Source organism: Leucoraja erinacea, chromosome 8, assembly GCF_028641065.1.
Source record: "Leucoraja erinacea ecotype New England chromosome 8, Leri_hhj_1, whole genome shotgun sequence".
Classification (NCBI taxonomy): domain Eukaryota; kingdom Metazoa; phylum Chordata; class Chondrichthyes; order Rajiformes; family Rajidae; genus Leucoraja; species Leucoraja erinaceus.
Window position 1 is genome coordinate 9,771,654 of NC_073384.1, and position 22,711 is coordinate 9,794,364.

At 42.1% G+C, this 22,711-nt stretch overlaps 2 protein-coding genes across 5 annotated transcripts in view; one reads left to right on the plus strand and one right to left on the minus strand.

The window, feature by feature from the left end:
- mcm8 (minichromosome maintenance 8 homologous recombination repair factor) overlaps positions 1-672 on the minus strand; it is a 30,258-nt gene extending 29,586 nt beyond the window's left edge. For all 4 annotated transcript variants that reach the window (XR_008723819.1, XM_055638957.1, XM_055638954.1 and 1 more), the window contains exon 1: positions 406-672. Coding sequence is in view for 3 of the 4 variants with exons in the window: in XM_055638957.1 (XP_055494932.1) it covers positions 406-672 (267 nt within the window). In the remaining variant the exon portion in view is untranslated. The remainder of the gene's footprint in view (positions 1-405) is intronic.
- trmt6 (tRNA methyltransferase 6 non-catalytic subunit) lies at positions 671-18,001 on the plus strand. Its single transcript, XM_055638958.1, has 11 exons — positions 671-834; positions 4,381-4,508; positions 8,423-8,532; positions 8,656-8,747; positions 9,717-9,800; positions 11,436-11,560; positions 13,040-13,386; positions 14,762-14,847; positions 15,315-15,417; positions 15,504-15,590; positions 17,361-18,001. Exons 1-11 carry the CDS (start codon positions 671-673, stop codon positions 17,523-17,525), a joined length of 1,491 nt encoding a protein of 496 aa, XP_055494933.1. The 3' UTR covers positions 17,526-18,001.
- Positions 18,002-22,711: the final 4,710 nt, after the last annotated feature.

The following is a 22,711-nucleotide window of genomic DNA, read 5'->3' on the forward strand; positions in this document are numbered from 1 at the left end:
ATAGATGAGGTGAGATAGGAAGAGAAGAGAAAAGAGGTGGGATGTGATGAAAATAGATGAGGTGAGAGGGAAAGAAGGGGGGAGGGGAAGGAAAGATAAGAGAAGATGAGGGGAGAAAGAGGAGGGGTGGGAGAAAGAGGAGGAGGGGAGGGAAAAATAGGAGGGGGAGAAGAGGGGGGAGGGAGAGGGGGGGGTGAGGGGGGAGAAGGGGGAGGAGGGGGGAGAGGGGGGAGGAGGGGGAGAGAGAGAGAAGGGGGGGAAGAGGGGGGGGAAGAAGGGAGGAAGAAGGGGGGGAGAGAGGAGGAAGAAGGGGGGGGAAGAGAGGGAGGAGAAGGGGGGGGGAGAGGGGGGGGGGAGGGGGGGAGAGGGGGGGAGAAGGGGGAAGGGGAGGGCAATCCGCCTCACCCCGCTCTGCAGTAACCGGTTAACCGGGCGGGCGAGTGGGCGGTAGGACCACGCGGAATCACTCAGCCCGGGGCCCGCGCCCGCGCTGCCGTTGACCGACCCGACCGGTTCAAACGCGGACTTTCCCGCGCGTTCGGGCTCGTCGCGTCGCGTCGCGGGGCGGGCCGTGCCGGGCCATTTCCGCTTCCTGTTTGAGCAGCGGGCCGTCGCCAGCACCGGCCGGGTCGGCAGTGTTGTGGTTGTAGTTGTTGGGAGCGGGGCAGCCATGCCGGGCAACGGGGACACACCGAATGAAGGCGACAAAGAGGAGATGGCGGCGGCGGCGACAACAGCGACAGACGTACCGAGGTCCCACACTGTCTGTGAGGGCCACCACGTGGTCCTAAAGCGAGACGACGTGTTCAAAGCAGTGCAAGTGTACAGGAGGAGGTAGCTCAGCTTTAGTGGCCGCGAGTGGAGGGGTGGGGTGGGGAGCAAAGATCTTATGGGATCTGCTATAGGATCTTTGGTGTGGTGGGGTGGGGAGGTGCGGTGCGGTGCGGTGCACTGGTGGGGATAGGGGCCATGCACTGGTGGGGATAGGGGGTTCAGATGGGGGTTGTGGGTGGAGGTGGCGATAGAAGTTGGCTTCAGGGTTGTGATGGAGATTCAGGTCCTTTTCAGGAGATTCGGGTCCTGCTCCTTTTCGGACACATACGATTTCATTTATTTATAGATATTGTTTATGACACTTTATTTGTTTTGTTTTTTTTTATGCTGTTTCACGCTTGCTTGTTATTCTTTTATTCTGTTCGAAATAAAGAATCAAATAAATAAGTAAAAAGGTGGAGGTTGTGGTGGAGATGGGGTTGTGGTGGAGATGTGGTTGTGGTGGGGATGAAGTTTGCGGTGGAGGTCAGGAATTGTGGAGATAGAGGTGGGGTGGTGATAGAGATAAAGGGCGAGGGGATGGAGATATGGATGGGGTTCGGTGGAAGTGTGGGAGAGCTCTTGCCTTCTGGAAGGAGGTTTTAACGATTAAGTATTTTGTCAGACCAGCATTTTGTGTTGTTAATAGATATAATGATCTTTCCTACTGAAAGTATCCATTAGAGCGGCATAATAAGCCTTATGAGCAAGAAGATATGCCCCAAGTGTGTAAGGAGTGAATGAAAAGGGGATAACAGAATGATTGTTAATGTGTTTAGGAACTGCAGATGCTGGAAAATCGAAGGTAGATATAAATGCTGGAGAAACTCAGCGGGTGAGGCAGCATCTATGGAGCAAAGGAAATATAACGTTTCGGGTTAAAACCCTTCTTCAGAAGGGTGGCCAGTGTGTCAGCGTGGACTCGATGGGCCCTTTTCCATACTATATCTTTCAGTCAATTCGATCAAACTCAGCAGGTTAGGCAACATCTTTGGAGGAAATGGACATGCAACGTTTTGGGTCGGGATCCCTCCGCCTGACCTTCTGAGTTACTCCAGCTCTGCGCCTTGCTCAAGATACCATGTGTATCCAGATGTTTGTGTCACATAGGATGCCAAGCCTGTTTGCAAGTTCTATCAATGTAAAGCAGCTGCTGCACATCCAGTGAATTTCTGCACTTGGCAAAGTTAGGTCTTAGACACTGCAAAGAGATCCAAGATAACTAAAAGCCAGAGTCTCAGTCTGCAGATGGCTCTACCCAAAATGTCACCCATTCTTTCTCTCCTGTTATGCTGTATGTTTCACTGAGTTACTCCAGCATTTTGTGTCTATCTGCTCTATGAACATACAGGCAGTAGATCATTCTTATACATATTACCCATATGCACATGTATTCTGTTCTCTTACAGAGCATTCATATTTTTACCTGTAGATTATTCCTCAGTCCCTACATCACTCTGTCATAGCCCTGTCCCTTCTCTTTCAGTTCTATATTACAAAGGTGCACGTTCACTCCCTCACTCTTCAGAATGAAATTCAAGACCAGGAATGCCAGGACTCTCAGAATCATACAGCCCCTTTGTCCCATATTGTCCATGCTAACAAAGGTGCTGATTCTAAGATGGTACCATTTGCCTGTATTTGACTTGCAGCCCTCTAAACCTTTCCTGTCCAAATGTGTTTTACATGTTATTGTACCTGCCTCAACCACTTCCTCTAGTAGATAGACATAAAATGCTGGAATAAATCAGCGGGTCAGGCAGCATCTCTGGATAGAAGAAATGGGTGACGTTTCAGGTCACCCATTCCTTCTACCCAGAGATGCTGCCTGTCCCACTAAGTTACTCCAGCATTTTGTGTCTATCTTCAGTGTAAACTGCAGTTCCTTCCCCTGCTTTAAATAATTATTTCCCCTGCTTGAAAGGATTTACATCTAGGTTTGCCACTTTCCCTTTCTCATGTCCCATCTACTCATTATTCCATCTGATTTGTTATGAATGTTTTATGTGTTCTTATACAACATAGTTATATGTTTTTTTTCTCTTAACAATGTGGTTCTGAGTGAGGCAAATTGTGCGGAGGGGAAAGCTCCTCGATAAGGTCCCACATTCATGAGGTCCGACATAGGAGATTAGTGGGCACAATTAGTGCACATGGTATTGGGGGTAGAGTGCTGACATGGATAGGAAATTGGTTGGCTGACAGGAAACAAAGAATAGGGATTAAAGGGTCCCTTTCAGAATGGCAGGCAGTGACTAGTGAGGTACCGCAAGGCTCGGTGCTGGGACCGCAGCCATTTACAATATGCATCAATGATTTAGATAATGGGATTCAAAGTAACATTAGCAAATTTGCAGATGACACAAAGCTGGGTGGCAGTGTGAAATGTGAGGAGGATGCTATGAAAATGCAGGGTGACTTGGACAGATTGGGTGAGTGGGCAGATGCATGGCACGTGCAGTTTAATGTGGATAAATGTGAGGTTATCCACTTTGGTAGCAAAAACAGGAAGGCAGATTACTATCTAAATGGTGTCAAGTTGGGAAAAGGGGAAGTACAATGGGATCTGGGGGGTCCTTGTTCATCAGTCAATGAAAGTAAGCATGCAGGTACAGCAGGCAGTGAAGAAAGCGAATGGCATATTGGCCTTTATAACAAGAGGAGTCGAATATAGAAGCAAAGAGGTCCTACTACAGTTGTATAGGGCCGTAGTGAGACCACACCTGGAGTATTGCGTGCAATTTTGGTTCCCTGATTTGAGGAAGGACATTCTTGCTATTGAGGGAGTGCGGTGTAGGTTGTAGGTTTACAAGGTTAATTCCCGGGATGGCGGGACTATCATATGTTGAGAGAATGGAGCGGCTGGGCTTATATACTCTGGAGTTTAGAGGGATGAGTGGGGATCTTATTGAAACATATAAGATTATTATGGGTTTGTACACGCTAGATGCAGGAAACATGTTCCCGATGTTGCGGGAGTCCACAACCAGGGGCCACAGTTTAAGAATAAGGAGTAAGCCATTTAGAACGGAAACGAGGAAACACTTTTTCTCACAGGGAGTTGTGACTGGAATTTTCTGCCTCAGGAGATGGACGCCGGTTACCAGGATACTTTCAAGAGAGAGCTAGATAGGGCTCTTAAAATAGCAGAGTCAGGGGATATGGGGAGAAGGCAGGAACGAGGTACTGATTGTGGATGATCAGTCATGATCACATTGAATGGCGCTGCTGGCTCGACGGGCCGAATGGCCTGCTCCTGCACCCATTGTCTATTGGCACGTTCTCCGGTTTATGGTCCTGTTCTCTCCTGTTTTACAGTGTTTTCCAACATTGAATTCCCTTTTTAACTTGAGTAGTTGAAATATTTTGTCTTCAACTATTTTTAAACATTTTTTGAAGTACTTTAAATCTTTTGATTTTAGGCTATATAATTATTGCAGGTGAATTAAATTAATTTTACCACAGTCATAGCTCATGGGGCGCTGAAATAAGCTATTGAGAATATTTTAGGTATTTCAGTGTTGAGACTTTGGCCATAACTTATTTGATTTTAAACATTTCCTCTAGAAAAATCATCTTTGAGAAGCAGTGGTTTTATTTGGACAACGCAATTGGACATAAATATGGCACGACTTTTGAGGTTTCTGTTGGTGGAGCACTCCAACCACTTAAAGCAAAATCTGAAGAAATTGAAGGTAATGACAGTAAGCTCTTGTTTTAGAGTCTGTATCTACGAATTGTATTCACGGAGTTTGGTGTCAATACTGCAGTCAATAGTTAATGATTGTTGAACTGTAAATGGTGACAAGTTAATTTTTTTGCAAAAGTAATTGTGTTTTATTTTAACGGAATATAAAGGAACTGCAGATGCTGGTTTATACCATAGATAGACACAAAATGCTGGATTAGATCAGTGGGTCAGGCAGCATCACTCGAGAAAATGGACTGGTGACGTTTCGGGTCAGGTCGTTTCTTAAGACTCTTGGTTTATTTTTGCCATTTGGGGAGGAGGGACTGTGTCAAAATATATTTTTACTGCAGGTTTGTAGGGAATCGCCAGCAAGGTCAACATGTTCAATCATAGTAATATGAAACACACTTTCCTGCGATATCTCCAACATTTCCACCATCTTCAATGTGATCCCACCACTAGTTATGTCTCCCGATCCCTTTCACCTTCCGCAGGGACAGATTCACTCATTCGCTCCCACCCAAACCACCCCTACCCCAGGTACTTTGCCCTGCAACCGTGTGAGATGTAACACCTGTCCTTATCCAGGGACCCCAGCACTTCCTCCAGGTGGGATAGAGGTTCACGTGCAGCTACTCTAACCTCATCTACCACGTTTTGAATTCTCTGCCTCAGAGGGCGGTGGAGGCAGGTTCTCCAGACGCTTTCAAGAGAGAGCTAGATAGGGCTCTTAAAGATAGCGGAGTCAGGGGATATGGGGAGAAGGCAGGAACAGGGTACTGATTGGGGATGATCAGCCATGATCACATTGAATTGCGGTGCTGGCTCGAAGGGCCGAATGGCCTACTCTTGCACCTATTGTCCTTTATCTATTGTCTATTGTTTGGTGCTCCTGGCGTGGCCTCCCTTACTTCAGCAAGACCAAGCATTGACTAGGCAACCGTTTACCCAAACACTTACACTCTGTCCACCAAGTTCTGCTGGATCTCGCAGTTGCTAACCAGTTTAACTCCCCTTCTCCGTCCCATAATGGCCTTTCTGTCCTGGGCCGCCTCCATTGCCAGAATGAGGTCACACGCACACTTGAGGATCAGCACATAGTCCATTTGGGTAAGAACATTGAATTGGTCAATTATAGGTAACTAACCTACAAAGAGCCCTCCTCTCCCACCCACCCTCCAACCCTTTTTTTTAAACCATCATCCCTGTAGATTCACACCCATTCTTTTCTCCTACCCAGGGCTCTCACTTAACTTTTTTCTCTGTTGCTAGACAGGCAACCTAGGCAGCTTTTTAGGTTGGTCATTTTAGAGATTTAAGACAGCTCTTCCTTTTGTCCAGAGATTCTGTCTGACCTGTTGAGTTACTCCAGCTTTTTGTGTCCATCTTCAGTTTAAACCAGCATTTGCAGTTCCTTCCAGAGTACTATGTTTACATATTCTGTTGTGCTGCTGCAAGTAAGGATTTCATTGTTCTAACTGGGACGCGAGAGAATAAAACACTCTTGACTCTTGCCTTCCGTCGCTATCGTGTGGGATAGAACTAGTGGTCGACGTGGACTTGGTGGGCCGAAGAGCCTGTTTCTGCACTGTATCTTTAAATTAAACTAAACACACTAAAACCAGAGGGAGTCTAAAGAAGGGTCTCTACTCGAAATGTTACCCAATTTTGTCTATCCAGAGATGCCGGCTGCTCCATGGAGTTCCCCCGCACAATTAAAGCATGGAATAGTCTTCACCCTACCATAGTTACCCAACCAGACGTAACTACATTTAAGGTTGCTCTTTTTTCCCCCAAGAACCCTTTTTTGCTTAAGTCCACCCTCCACCACCAGTTTAAATTCCATTTGGAATATTTTTGGAGGACCAGGAAACCAAGAAGCAAGAGTTACTCCAGGGAGTTACTCCAGCTCCCGGGAGTGATTCTGCATTGGGTTTCGGCGGTCGAGGCAAGGCGGCGACCAGACGGCAATGGCGGCCAGATCTCCCACAATGCAAAGGGAGGGAGAAAATGCCCAGCGCCGACCAGTGGCCGTGGCAGTGCGCAGGTGCAGAGCGGCTGATTTGCTGGCCATGGCAGTGCGCATGTGCAAGGCGGCCGGCCGTGCCGGCAGATAAGGAGCGGCCGGAGAGCGGAGACACACACACGGATGGCAGGCGGAGACGGAGACGGAGAGTGAGAGAGAGATAGAGACGGGGGCCAAGCCAGGCAAAATGACATGGCTTTTAGGTTGCCCGGCAGGACTTTAGGTGGCCATTGGCAACCGGGCAACCATTAATTTCGATCCCTGCTACCCCTGTCACCTTCCATCTATATTCCTTCCACTGGCTTCACAATTTGCACATCACTGCCCCTCACCTCTCACCAGTATCCACCTAACACTTGCCAGGCCTAGTCCTATCCATACCTCTCTTCCAGCTTTCTTCCCCCCCCCCACCACTACCTCCGGACAACTACTCCAGACACTTTGTGTTTATCTTTGTTATAAACCAGCATCTGCAGTTCTTTGTTTTTACACATTGATCTTAAGAGGCCGGTTCTCTAGATCCTTCATGCAAGGAAATCTGCCATATTTCCTGGTCTTGTATGTGGTAACAACTGACTTACCAACGTGATTAATGCTTAATTGCCTCCTCGCCTCGGGGACAATTAAGACTGGGTGATAAGTATTAATGTTTCACCAAATATTAATGTTTCCCATGAATGAGTTTACAATCGGATCAGCCGTAATCTTGTTGGCTGATAGAGCAGGCTCAAGGCACATACGATCATATGTATCAGCCATGATCATATTGAATGGCGGTGCAGTCTCGAAGGGCCGAATGGCCTACTCCTGCACCTATTTTCTATGTTTCTATATGTACATAACACGAAGCACAGCCCACTCGTATTATTGCCCAGAATGCTTTTTAAATTCTCAATTGATTAATTTCTGAATATTCAGAAATTTGTGGCTTTATTGTAAACTTTGAGCCTCAGCATTTGGTTATGAGAAATGCAGCAACGTATATTTATTTTTTGAAAAGCTGTAACAAGTTACCTAGTTCAAAACTACTATAGTTTTGAGTCCACTTCAACAACAGTGTTTTCATGACAAATAGACAATTTGATAACTAAGTTTCCTATGAAAGTGTCTGGTCGCCAGACTTTAGAGATACAGTGCGGAAACAAGCCCTTCAGCCGACCAGCGATCGCCCAATGCACTAACACTGTCCTACAATCTAAGGACAATTTTACAACTTGCCAAAGCCAATTAACCTACAAACCTGCATGTCTTTGGAGTGTAGGAGGAAACCGGGTCACCTGGAGAAAACCCACATGGTCATAGGGAGAATGTACAATCTCTGTACAGACAGCGCCCATAGTCAGGATTGAACCTCAGTCTCTGGCAATTTAATGCAGGAACTCTACTGCTGCTCTACCATCCCGTCTGGTATAAATTTTGAGGGATTTCTTCTTGATTGATGTGATGCTAACGTGAAATTATAATAGGAATAAAGAAATGGCTAAGACATTGAAAGATTTTTGTAGTTTATTTGAATCACAAAATGTAACTTACAAAAGTGCAATTAGAGCATTGGAAATGGGGAAACCAATATGAGATGTTTATTCTCTGTAAAGCTCTGAAATATTGACTGTAACTTAATTATGAGAAGTTGAGCATTGTCGTTCTTCAATATTATTGGTATAGGGTGATGTAAGCACTGATTTGAGATATTATTTATTTAATTTGGAATGCTTACCTCTTAAACAAATAAGCAAGGTTAAACATACTTTTTAAAAGATGCAAAGTGCTGGAGTAACTCAGCGGGTCATACAGCTTCCCTGGAGAACATGGATAAGTGACATGTTGGGTTGCGACCCTTCTGACTTTTTCTTCCGACAAAGAAGTAAACATGCTACATTTTTTCTTGGCAGAGCTTAATGATGCTGGTGTTGATAACCGAAACATAATTGATGACGGAAAGTCTCAGAAGCTGAGCAGAGATGACATTGAGGCACTTAAAGACCAAGGCTTGAAAGGGCAGGTAGGAATGCGTTCTGTGTTATTGAGAATGGGCATTTGCTAAATGCTAAACTCTGCAAAAATAATGTCCATTTGTATTCGCAAATAACATTTTATTCTTTAAAGCTTTGTTTTTTTTAAACAGGTTATTGTTAAACATCTGATAGAAAACAGCACAACATTTAGAGATAAAACTGGATTTGCTCAAGAAAAATACATCAGGAAAAAAAAGAAAAAGTAAGCTATTCATTGGGTGGAGTTGGGAAATTGGTCCTTATTTGAATGTAAATAATTTAATCTATTTTGGGTATAATCAATAAATCGGTGGAGGACATAGTGGGGTGATGGATGGTGATATTGAGTTCATTTATTTTACCTTTTTTCTATTCATTGTAATTAGCTCCTGCATTTTAAGGACAGAATTTTTTTAATTTCTTAATTCACTGGTTGTGCCATTGCACGAGTATGTATATTATTAGTACAAAATGGTGTAGTAACTCAGTGGGTCAGGCAGCATCTCTGGAGAAAAGGACCAGGTGACGTTTTAGGTCGAAACCCTTCGGCCTCATTCCTTTTCTCCAGACCTGCTGCTTGATCCACAGACATTCACGAGCATTTTGTGTCTTTTTTTTAAGTATGTTTAACCTTGCTTATTTGTTTAAGAGGTAAGCACTCCAAATTAAATAAATAATTTCTCAAATCAGTGCTTACATCAACCTATACCAATAAATATGGAAGAACCACAAAACTCAACTTCTCATAATTAAGTTACAGTCAATGTTTTTAGAGCTTTAAGGAGAAAAAAGATTGAAAATAAACATTTTGTCATATTTTAGATTATTTGGTTTCCCTATTTCCAATGGCCTTATTATGCAAACTACCATCGGCAGTTCTTTCTTACACCTTATATTAAGATATATTAAGATGAAGAGATATGGAACATGTTCAGGCTGATGAAATTAGTGTACCTTGCCATCAATGTTGGCCCAGACAACGACCTGTCCTGTGCAATATTTTTTTATCTGTTCTATAAACAAAATTTTGAATGCATCCAATGGCAAATCTGGATAACTTTGTATGTTGAAACAAATGATTTGGGTAACAGATAAATATATAACGGTGCTTGTATTTCAGAACCTTTATTTTTCTCTAAGGTGGTAAACATGTTCGTGGTGACATTTTAACTTGGGTATCTCTTGTTCACAGGTATGAAGCATTCATAACTATCTTGAAACCCACTACAAGAATAATGGCCATGATGTATCATTGCCGTGAACCAAGTAAAATTTGGTGAGAGATCATGCTAATCTACTTTCCATATATTAAAAATGTTAAGACCACATTTCAAACAGTAGCTACATTTTGATTTGCCAGGTTTGCTTTGCTGGTTTCAATTTTGTGAAGGTTCTCAGTAGTTGAATTGTAACTGGCGCATGGAGTCGGAGTGGAATATGAGTGCAGTGGTTAGAAGTGTCACTTAATATTTTGGTTGCTGGATCTATTTGCTTTTGCCAGTGCAAAGGTACTTTTGATTCTACTCTCGGTTTTGCATCTGACCATTTTCTCCATCTAATTGGATTCCATTTATGGATTATTTTTGTTCTTCTGTTGTGCGAGTTCTTGTTACAATTCGATACAAACAAATGCAGCTGTTTTGCATTTGATTTATTGATGCACCTGAAAAGCTGACATTCTTAAAAAATTATTGTATGGAAAATGGCTTTCATTATTTTGGCTCCACATGAAGAAGATCAGAAACTAACCACATCAATAATATTGCACGTTCACAAACGAGATCCTCAAAAATGTATCGAAAATGTTAATGCTATTATGTCACCAGCCCAATAAACAATTATAATTTGATCAAATTGTCATGGATTGAGTTGTTAAGACAAAGGAAAACAAATCGTTTTGAAGATTGTAACCAATAAGATTGGAAGTACGCTCACTTTTTCGAGGTGTAGTGCAAAGAAAACTACACGATTTAATTGTCTATTGGTTTGTCTTTCACACTCTTGTTAAATACTTTAAAACTGCTATACATTTGAATCCACTTCAACCACTGCCTTTTTTCCATGAATGAACCAGTTTGATAACAATATCCTACGAAAGTGTCTCCTGGCAAATGAGAGATTTTTTTCTTACAGAAATGAGGGACTACAGATGCTGGTTTACAAAAAAGACACAATGGAGTAACTCAGCAGGTCAGGCATCTCTGGAGGACATGGATAGGTTACCCATGGATGGTGCCAGGCCTGCTGAGTTATTCAAGCACTTTGTGTCTTTCATAGATTTCTTCTTGATTGATATTAAGGTATAGGTGAAAGTGCAACATTAAATCTAAGGGGTCCGCTGTGCACCCAAGCAATGCTATCTCGATGCTTTGTACAGGAAGATTAGCTTCAATTCGGAATCGAAGGTCTGTATTGGTTTGTCTGTGAAAGATGATATTTTATTTTTCGGAAAGGCAAAATGATAAAATCTGTAAACACAAAGTTCTGGAGTAACTCAGCGGGTCAGGCAGCATCTCTGGAGAAACTAGCTAGGTGACGTTTGGGTCGGGATCCTTCAGACCCGACCCGACCCGAAACGTCACCTATCCATTTTCTCCAGAGATGTTGCCTGGTGAGTTACTCCAGTATTTTATGTCTATCTTTGGTGTAAGCAGCATCTGCAGGTCCTTTTTATTATATTGTAGAATAAAACGATCTGTTTGTTTCATAAAATTATTCAGTTTATAAAACTTGTGAAATTTAATTTACTATTGTTTTGGTTTCTTCTGTATCTAATTGCAGAAAGTTAAGCTCATATGCTAAATATGTTAAGAGTATATGTTAAGAGTACAATACCTACAAAATGTTAGCAATTAATATTAATGATTAATAACATGATTAACTCCGCTATTAACTAAGCTTTATCTTTCAGCCATTTACGGTATGACACCCTTGCTCAGATGCTCGCTTTTGGGAATATCCATGCTGGCTGCAAAATAATTGTAGCAGAAACGTGTGCTGGCCTGGTACTGGGCTCTGTAATGGAGAGGCTAGGAGGTAATGAAATCTAAATTTGACGACAATTTCCAGTGTTGAAAATGTACTTTTAAGTTTGCGTGGCATTTGCGGGTTTTCCTCACTGTATTGAATAAAGCTATTTCTTTTCATTCGCATTGAGGCCCTAACTCATGGCAAGAACTTCCACACTCCATCCCATCACGTATGCGTGGGTTGATGGAGATAGACAATAGGTGCAGGAGTAGGCTATTCAGCCCTTCGAGCCAGCACCGCCATTTAATGTGATCATGGCTGATGTTACTTTGAATCCATTCATCCAAATCATTGATGATGTAAATTATCCCATGACAAACAGCAGCAATAAATCTGGTGTCCTCTCAGCGCTATTAAACTGATGTATTTGTTCTTAATAGCATTGGGATTTGTGGTTTTATAAACTGGCTACCATGCTGTCAATGTTGTGACTACACTTCAGACATGCTTCACTAGGTATAGGACACTCTGCAATCTCCAGCTGTCGTCTACATAAATGCTGCTTTCATTCATAACTGGCTTAACTATCCATCACCAGACTAGAATCAGGAGTACACCGTTCTGCCCTTGAGCCTGCTCATAGCTGATCTTGATCTCAATCCTGTCTATTTTTCATTGTGTCCCATTCACTGAAATAAAAAAAATCTAATTTCTGTGTGATCAATTTTCCGTTGTGGATCCTTTACACTAATGAACCCTGCGTTGTTGTACAAGGTAAAGCATAAAGTGCGTGTTCCACTTATTTCACCGAGGTACTTTGCTCCAAAATACTCTGTCAAGTGCATTAGAAACATAGAAAATAGCTGCAGGAGGAGGCCATTCGGCCCTTCGAGCCAGCACCGCCATTGTGATCATAGTTGATCGTCCCCTATCAATAACCCGTGCCTGCCTTCTCCCCATATCCCTTGACTCCACTAGCCCCTAGAGCTCTATCTAACTCTCTTAAATCCATCCAGTGATTTGGCCTCCACTGCCCTCTGTGGCAGGGAATTCCAAAAATTCACAACTCTCTGGGTGAAAAAGTTTTTTCTCACCTCAGTCTTAAATGGCCTCCCCTTTATTCTAAGACTGTGGCTCCTGGTTCTGTTTATGCTCTCATGCTCCGTCTTGCTCTCAGCATGACGGAGCACTCTTCTATTATTTTCCAGGAACTTAACTATAACGTTTGTAAAGATTTGTAAACGGTGGGTCAGGCAGCATAATGTGGAGGTCGAGGCATGGTTGACATTACAGATCGAATCCCTGTGTTGTATATCTAAACTTTACATTCACCACAAATATTTAGAAAATGTTGTGACACTAAAATAAGAGCTGATTATTTTGATGTCCTTTCTCTTTGCTGGCTAACCTAATTTACGCAAAATATGAGCAAAATATTCTGTTGAAATTTTAATCTACAAGCTAGTCCCAAACCAGAGAGCATACATGTCTGTAATTGGTATTCAATTTCCTTTTCCGTATAACCAATTCAATTTCTCTCTGCAGGTTATGGATCTGTTATCCACATGTATCCAGGCAGCATGCCTATCAGAGCTGCAATGGAGAACTTTGGATTTCCAAACTCATTTTATGACCACCTGCACGACTTTCCCATCAACCAGTTGAACAGTCTTCTTTCTGGGAGTTTTTCAGCTGAGAATGAAACGTTACAGAATCAAACCAAAGTAGTGTCGGGAGAAGATGATAGGAGCCCTCTGAGCACACAGCGGGGTGATGGGGTTCCTTGTGCCGAGACCATGATGGATATCACCCAAGCTGGGGAAACTGAGGCCAAGGATGTTGCTTGTGAGGAGACAGAAAATAAAGACCAAAATGCAGATAGAAAATCCAATGTAAGATTTATTCCAGTAGGATATAGATGTAGAATGTTAAATTCTAATGCATCTAATTTCTGAGGCTCAGTCATTCTGTGTGTGGGCTAAATATTTCTTCAGATTGACTTTTTATCTTTGATTGTTGAGAGCAGGACATGGTGCTCAATCTCCACTAACTTCTGAAAAGGTGAGGAACAGTAAAATAATGTTCAGTATTTGCCATCTTCACAAACAGGATATTTGCTGTGTCTTTGTGTACCCTAACCAATCACAGAATTCCAATACTAAATGATAATGTAAAATGTTTATCTTTACAAATCACCAAACAGCCAATTTTTAAGTAATTTTCAGTCTGAAGAAGAGTTTTGGCCTGAAACGTTGCCTATTTCCTTCGCTCCATAGATGCTGCTGCACCCGCTGAGTTTCTCCAGCATTTTTGTCTACCTATGATTTTTGCTGGGGTTTTTTGATTTAAATTTTCTAATTGAAATTGTGTTTAAACTTAACCAACTCCTTTCATTTATCTCTGCCCTTAACTGTTTTGTAATTTTGCATTAATTGCTAATGCAAATTTGGTCTTGTAGGGATAGTAGGATGCATATATTTTAGCTTTATCTCGGTCTCGTGATTATCTAATTCACTTCTTTCTTCGTGAGACACTAGAGACATTAGGGCTGGTCACTGGTGTGGCTGAAATCACTTGCTCAGCTGTAGACTTCCACTCTGATCAAAATATAGCATATGTCAGGATATTTTGTTAGTGTCATACTACTTATTCTTGGTCACAAAAAATCACAAGCAGAAATGTTTCTTAGTCAGCGATTAGATATATACTTACTATCAGGTCTGAATGATAATTTCAATTAACAAGGGGAACTGAATAATTGATTTCTCCCTGCTTTGAACTGAAAAGTGTAATACTTAAATGCTTTGTATTTGACGATATTGAACAATCCTAATCAATGTAATGTCAAAAGTCAATCTGTCAAATATTCCCTCTCCCTTGGGTAAACTGAGAGTCCTGGTTGAGACGCATTCTTGGCAACTATCAGCTTACTTGCATTATTTTCACGCATATCACCTGTCAAATTTTGGGTGGTGTGCGGAGTGAAGAAAACGTGATCTATCTCTTTTTGATGGACTCTCTCTTCCATATAGGGCCATACTCCCAGTGTCTAATTCTGGCAATGTTAGTTTATAGCAGTTTCTATGATTTAATTCCTCGAGGATAAGAGATTTATTTGAACACGAAAGTAAAAAGAAAGCACTCGTGATTTACAGCCAGATCTTTTGATCTGTTTGTTGTTGAATAGCATTGTGCAGATTTTTCAGCGAAGATTTGTGATTTTGTACACCACAAAACAGTCTCTATCTTTGACATGTCTCATGGCAGGTCGCCGAAAGGAAAAGTAAGCAAGAAGATCGGCTGAAGAAACTACAGGCTGCTGCTGCTGCGCTTCAGGAGAGAAATGCAGATGGGTCAGGTTTTTAAACTCTTGCATCTTTTGATGGATTTGGCAACTGATATAAAAGTTTTGTGTGCACGTAATTATTTTTTTAAATGTGACATTTTATAGACACTTTTGCTAGCAAATGCCTATTATGGCCGTAGATGTTTAAAAAGTTAATATTTAAACTAATTAAACAAAGTTGATCATTTTAAGTTGGTGCAAAATTAAACAAAGCTCTGGAATTTACTTCTGAAAATACTTTTGTTTAAACTTCTTCCTTAAAATCCTTTTCTGACCAATATCGTCTGTATTAGCATGGTGTGCTTTTAATGTAATTCTGCTTTGAACTCCCTTGGAATACTATACCCTGTAAAGATGTCATTCAAATGCAATTTGCATGCCCACATTGTTCTTCATATAGATCAATTATAATAACTAACCTCATCGAAATGAAAATTCTCATTGCTTTATTTTTATAATTGTTTTATATTGTAGGTTAATTATTGCAAGTCGGCTTTATCCAAGTCCTTTACTGCTTTCTCTTCTGGAATTTGTGGCACCGTCCAGACCATTTGTTGTCTACTGCCAATACAAAGAGGTAAGACTAGATATTTGCTGCATGGTTCATTGATTGACTATCTGAGAGCAGAGCTCAATTCATTGTTTGTTTCTTGCCTTGTCTAGCCATTGCTCACATGCTATTCGGATCTGCGAGAAAGAGGTGGAGTTATTAACTTGAGGCTATCTGAAACATGGCTAAGAGGTTATCAGGTAAATTAAAAATAGATTCTATTTAAATAAGATCAATTCAATAGAATTTCGGAATTAATATTCAATTATCCTTGTCTTTCATTAAAGCTTCTTCATAGTTTTTTTTCAACTAAATTTAACTAAATAGGATATTGCAATAATTACGTGATGGTTTGTTTTTCTACTTTAGACACATTATATTGCGTAAGTCACATCTTACTGACGTGATTTTTTTCAAGTGATGAAGATGTTTGATCATTCCCACTTAGCACACTGATCCAGAAGATTAAGATGTGTGGAATCCATGGTGACTTAGCAGTTTGGATACAGAGCTGGCTTACCCATAGAAAACAGAGGGTAGTGATGGAAAGGTGTTATTCTGGTTGGAATTCTGTGAGCGACGGTGTCTTGTAGGGATCTGTGCTGTGAGCCCTGTTGTTTGTGAAATATATAAATGACTTGGATAAAAATATGAAGAAGGAATTGCAGATGCTGGAAAATTGAAGGTAGACAAAAATGCTGGAGAGACTCAGCGGGTGAGGCAGCATCTATGGAGCAGAGGAAATGGGCAACGTTTCGGGTCGAAACCCTTCTTCAGTCTGAATTTTTGTCTACCTTAGACAAAAATATAGATTAGTCGGTAAGTACGTTTGTAGACAATATAGAAATTGGTGGAGTTATAGACAGGAAGGCGTCTGTTAAAAGATACAATGAGATATAAATCGGGTACAGATATGGGTGGAGAAAGGACAGAAGGAATTCAATACGTGACCATATGTGAGGTGTTGCATTTTGAGATATAGAGTGTGATGGGAAGGTATACAGTTAATGGCAAGGCCCTTAACAGCATTCAAGTCCATAGCTCCCTGAAAGAGGCAACACGAGTAGATACAGTAGTAAAGATGCATATGGTCCGCTTGCCGTCATGGGTCGGGTCGTTAGAATCAGAATCACAGAATCATGTTGCAGTGTTGTAAATCTTTGTGCTGTGAAAAGGATGCTGAAGAGGTTTACCAGGATGCTGTCAAGATTAGATAATGTTAGTTATAAGGAGAGGTTGCGGGGAAACCTAACTTCAAGCATCCGAGGTTGCGGGGAAACTTAATAGAAGTATATAACATTTTAAGAGGCGTAGACAGTAGGAAACATTATCCGAGGGTAGAAATGTCAAAGAATCGAAGGCAAAGCTTTAAGGCTGGAGGGGGAAAGTTTAAAGGCAACGTGTGCAGCAAGTCTTTTTACAGTGGTGGGTGCCCAAAACATGCGGCCAGGGGGAGGTGGTGATGAGAGAAGGTACGATCGTGGCATTTAAGAGGCTTTTAGGTAGGTTCATGTATATGCAGGGAATGGAGGACTATGGATCATGTGCAGGCAGAGGGAATAAGATTAACTTGGCATCATGTTCAGTACGGACATGGCGGGCCGAAGGGCCTGTTCCTGTGCTGAACTGTTCAATGTTACGTTGCAGAGAGAACTTGAGTGGGCACGTTGCATTCTAGTAAACGTGGGAATAGTCTGCATTTTTCACAGCTTCCTCCTAGCTAAGGCAAGGTGTGGCTTTGCCAATGTCACTTTTAACTTTGCTTCTTTGCGTGCTGATCTCATTTTGCTGCCCACTGGGCCCCAGACCTGGGCCAATGAAGACTCGTTACCAATTAACTAAGTGAAAACCATTACTACTCTTGTGAATAATTATTTGGAATGTCTCGCTTTTTGAAGAAAGCACACAAAATAAATTTCTAACATTGGCTTTTAAAAACAATATACAAACGATTTGTTCAAATTTTTCAGGTTTTGCCAAATCGAACCCACCCCAGGCTGACAATGAGTGGAGGTGGTGGTTATATCCTGACTGGTATCACTGTTGCTATGGACAGAGGCAAATCTGTTGCTAGTATTCCTGAGCCACAGGAGTTCGAAGCTAAAAGACAAAAAGTGGAAGAATCTATAAGTTAGCTGTCCATTGTTCCTGCAAGCATTACTGATTACCCAGAAGCTGCTCGACATGGAGCACATTGTAAAGTTCAAGCCACAGGTTTTGGAAACGGCTGCACTCTTATTATGCTGATGTAAAATAGAAATTGTGCTCTTTGAGATGAAGGTGGTAATGGCACTCTCAATGCAGTGAAATGTATAAATATATATCATTGTAAAATATTTTTGTGCATCGATTAAAATGGGGACGAAAGGGAAAGGAATTAAGTATTTTGAAAATTGTGCCAGTGTTGAAGTTTAGCTTAAGAGAATAGATTACAGAGCTCTTATATTCGTAGTGCTCTGTTTGATTTTCCCATTTGTTTTATCCTGCCTCTAACTTTCAAAAATGCAAGTCCAAATTAATCAGGATTTGTTGAGACCTGGAAAGATGCAACAAAGAAACAGGCCCTTTGGCCCATCAATTAAATGTTGGCCTATTCTCCCCCCCCCCCCCCCCCCCCCCCCCCCCCCCATTATACCCCCCCCCACATTATACCATTGGCTGCCAGAAACTCGGGAACAATTCAAAGTAGTCAATTAATCTCTCAAACCACAGATCTGTGGGGTGTGGGAGGAAACCAAAGCACTTGGTGGAAATCCATGCGGTCACAAGGAAAACATGCAAACATCATACAGACAGCATCCAAGGTCACCCTGGAGCTTTGAGCTGTAGGACAACTCGCTGCACCAGTAATTTATTTTTTATATTTCTGTGTTAAAGTTATGGAAACTAATTTACTGTACTGATTGTTTTTTGCTCAGTATTTTTACAGTGATTTTATGTATAAATGTTATTGCTTTCAAGAGCAATTTAACCACATTTATCTCATCATTGTAATCAATAAATATAATTACTTTAGATATTTTAAACACTTTTAAAAATGTATTCTGCACGTGTTGCTGTCTGATATGGCCAATTTGTTTTTCAAACTGCAAGGATGGAAATACAGGTATAACATTTCTTCATTGTAGATCTTGTTACTTTTTAAATTGTATTTATTTTTTAACCCTTTTTTAAATGCAGGTTTTATAATCAACGTGCATTTTCAGAAAGCAAATTGTGGTACGAACGTTAGCATGCGTGAAAACCTGTACCGTTAAGTTGCTTTGAGTTGAAAACCATGTTACCAAATTGTATTAGATATACAGGTGCACAACCTTTTATCCGGTGTTCTGGAAACCGAAAAACTCCGAAAACCGGCCATTTTTTCCAGGATGTCGTCTGCACACCAAAGCTCACGTTTGGCGCCAAACTTGACCCGAAACGACCCACGGTCAACCCAGGTCTGTACTACTGTAGCAGCTTCCTCCTCCCCGGAGACCGGGGAGACACTTAAACATCTGTAAATCATTGCTTAAATGTTAGTCAGTTAGTTTGGCGGGCTTTTATGTGAAGGGGGGGTTGAAGGGGTAAACTTTAATTCTTAGTCCCCTACCTGGTCGGAGAGGCGGGGAGCGGTCAATGCCTTACCGGGTCGCCGTGCAGTAAGCTCCGCAGCGCTGTGGCCGCCAACTCCCAGCTGGGGCTGCGGGCGGCACCGGTTGTAGCTCCGACCCCGGCAACTCTACCCCTGGCTGCGAGGCGCTCCAAATCCAGCACCACCCACGGCCGGACGCCCGACCCCCCCCACCCCACAGCCCCAGCTCCGCAAATGTTGGGAGTCGGCGGCGTCGCAGCGCTGGGATACCAGCGGGAAGCGGGCAATGCCTTACCGGGTCGCTGTGTGGTAAGCTCCAGGGCGCTGAGGCCGCCTTCTCCCAACATTCGCGGAGCTGGGACTGCGGGCGTCCGGCCACGGGCGGCACTGGATTTGGAGCGCCTCGCAGCCAGGGGTAGAGTTGCCGGGGTCGGAGCTCCAACCAGCGCCGTCCGCGGCCGGACGGAGCCCCCAGCTCCGCGATGTTGGGAGTCGCCGACCAGGTAGGGGACTAAGAATTAAAGTTTCCCCCTTCACCCACACACCCCACCACCACCACATAAAATCCCTCCAAACTAACTGACTAACATTTATGCAATGATTTACAATGAGGAGGCAGCCGCTCCAGACTTTTCAAGCCGCCCGCGCTACCCACCTAATCTACGCTAAAAATCTTCCATTCGGAAATCCGAAAATGTCCGAAATCCGACAAGTGTCTGGTCCCAAGGCTTTCGGATAAAAGGTTGTGCACCTGTACTTTGATTTTTAAAATACTAATTTAATTTGCTATGGAAAATCAAGTAGTGAATTTGAAAATCTCTGAGAATTTTTTAAATATACAGATTAAAATAGTTTTTCAACTTTTGCAGTTAATCAATCAAAAAAACACATTCTGAATGATCTTTTATTGCACCACCACTAGAAGATTCAAACTATTTTAAGATCATATTTCATTTATTGGACAAACCTATGTAGTTTATTCGCCGAACATTGTTTGCAACTGCTTATTTATTCACCATCAATATGTACATTCAGAAAACATTATAAAATGATGAAACCAATTCCTCATTGTTCCTTGTTTCCGAATTGCATTGTGTAAGATGGTGTCATATTTTGTTATTATGTTTTGGTAACAGTGACATTTTTTTTTTTATAGTCATTCCAAGAATTCTGTGGCAAATAATTCCACAGATTCACCACCCGCTGACTACATAAATTCCTTCTCATCTCCTTCCTAAAGGAACATCCATTAATTCTGAGTCTAGCCTCTGGTCCTAGACTCTCATAATAGTGGAAACATCCTCTCCACATCCACTCTATCCAAGCCTTTCACTATTCTGTGTGTTTCAATGAGCACCCCCCCCTCGCACACAAATGTCTCAATAACATTTATGGTCAAATAGCAACGTGGAATAAATACTGCTCCATACATGCATCCGGCAGGATTTTAATCTGTGGCTTTGGTCACGTTGCAACCATCAACAGTACTATGTATGCATGATTTTCCCAAAGCTGTAAGTTGGCCAAGAGTTAAGTGATGATACTGAAGGCTAACCTAATTTGCCTTTTTGATAGCTTTGTGATTAGCCGATATACACATTTGAGGAGAATGGTGATCTTGTTGACCATGCCTTGTGCCATGCCCACGTTGGTATTATTTGTGCTCTGACTGACCTCTAGCCTGCTCTCGGAAACCAATTTATAGACACAAAGTGCAGGAGTAACTCAGCGGGTCAGGCAGCATCTCTGGAGAGAAGGATGGGTGACATTCTTGGTCGGGAACTTTCTGGGGAGAAATTGATAGTGGGGAACTCGTTGATGGTAATGCCATTGAATGTAAGGATGGTATGACTGGTTTGTCTTGTTATTTTTCATCAATATCGTCAAATTGTAGGGGTTTCAGGGACTTTATACCTCCGTTAACCCAGGGAGGGTAAAACCTTGTGTATCTGGAGCTTTACGGAAATAAGTGCATTGTTTCACATTATTAAACATTATTGTTCCATGCCCACATTGGGATTATTCGTGCTATGACTGACAACGTTCTAAACTGGTGATTTAAAGCAAAACGGAACAGTTTTGCACTTATTCCAGGGACTGCCAAATGGTCTGTGCATGACTCCATGGTGTGCCATCTGTCTCTAAAATGAAGAATAATTTTAAGCTGTTGCCTTGAGAAAGGAACCAAACGACTGCCAAATATATCCTGCAAAATATTTTCATAATCTTTAGTTTGAGAAATAGTGCATTATAAAGGCTCTGTGGGTGCTATACAAAAATATACATTTACCCAAACAACAGAAAATGCTCAACGCAAACCTAGGGAAACATTGGGGCTATTTTAAATATCTGCATGAAATAATAATCCATGGGCATGACAGCTGTGTAAGAATTTCATGAAGTGAAGAAAATGAAACAATAGACAATAGGTGCAGGAGTAGGCCATTTGGCCCTTTGAGCCAGCACCTTGAAAGAATTTGGCTATATAGCGTTCACTTTGAGTTCTGATCGGTAATAGACAGCTCTCTGGGATTAAAAGATTGGGGAAGGGCCTCGCACTCAAAATGGCAATTCCAAAACATCGATCATCCATTTTCCTCCACAGATGCTGTTTAATCTGTGAATTCTTCCCAGAATATTCGCACCATATAAACTTGTTATTCCCACAAAATAAACTTGTCATAAGGGGATGAAATATCTATCTCACTGTTGCCCTTTGCCTTTGTTTTTTGTTTTGGTATGTGTGTGTATACTGATGATATTTTACACTTGCTGCTCAGGCTTTAAAGTCAGTTTAGTTTGTCACATGTACCAAGGTACATTGAAAAGCCTTAGTTGCGTGCAATCCAGTCAGCAGAAAGACAAAACATGATTACAATCAAGCCGTTTACAATGTACAGATGCATGATAAGGGAATAATGTTTAGTGCAAGGTAAAGCCAGCAAAGTCCAGTCACCAAAGAGGTGGATAGTAGTTCAGGACTGCTCTCTGGTTGTGGTAGGATGATTCCGTTGCCTGATAATAGCTGGGAAGAAACTGTTGATGAAGTTAGATAGAGCTCTAGGGGCTAGTGGAGTCGAGGGATATGGGGAGAAGGCAGGCACGGGTTATTGATAGGGGACGATCAGCCATGATCACAATGAATGGCGATGTTGGCTCAAAGGGCCGAATGGCCTCCTCCTGCACCTATTTTCTATGTTTTCATACCTCTATCTTTTGCTTGATGGGAGAGGGGAGAAGAGGGAATGGCCAGGGTGCGACATCCTTGATTACAATGCAACTTATTTGTTGTCATTTGAACCTCTTGAGGTTCAAACAAAATTTGGTTTCTGCAGTCATACACACAAGAAAAAACCAAGACACAACACAATTTACACAAACATTCATCACAGTGAATCTCTGTGATGGAAGGCAAAGTCTTATCTCTCCCCGGCACTCCTCCCGATGTCTCAGAGTCAAAGTCCCCGGCGGGCGAGGGTAAGTGTCCCGCGGCATTTATGCTGCTGGACTTGCCAAGGTGCTTGAGGTATAAACTGAGTGAATAGAAAGGAGGTTGGTTTGTGTGATGGTTTGGGTTGCATCCACAATTCGCTGCAATTTCTTGGTTGGAGCTGTTCCCATACTAAGCTGTGATGCATCCTGATACAACGCTTTCTATTGTAGTCTTCAGTAACTTTGACATTAGGTTATCTTTAATTATCAATACACCCCCCCTTTGCACGGCTCATTAAAGGACAGTTGACACAG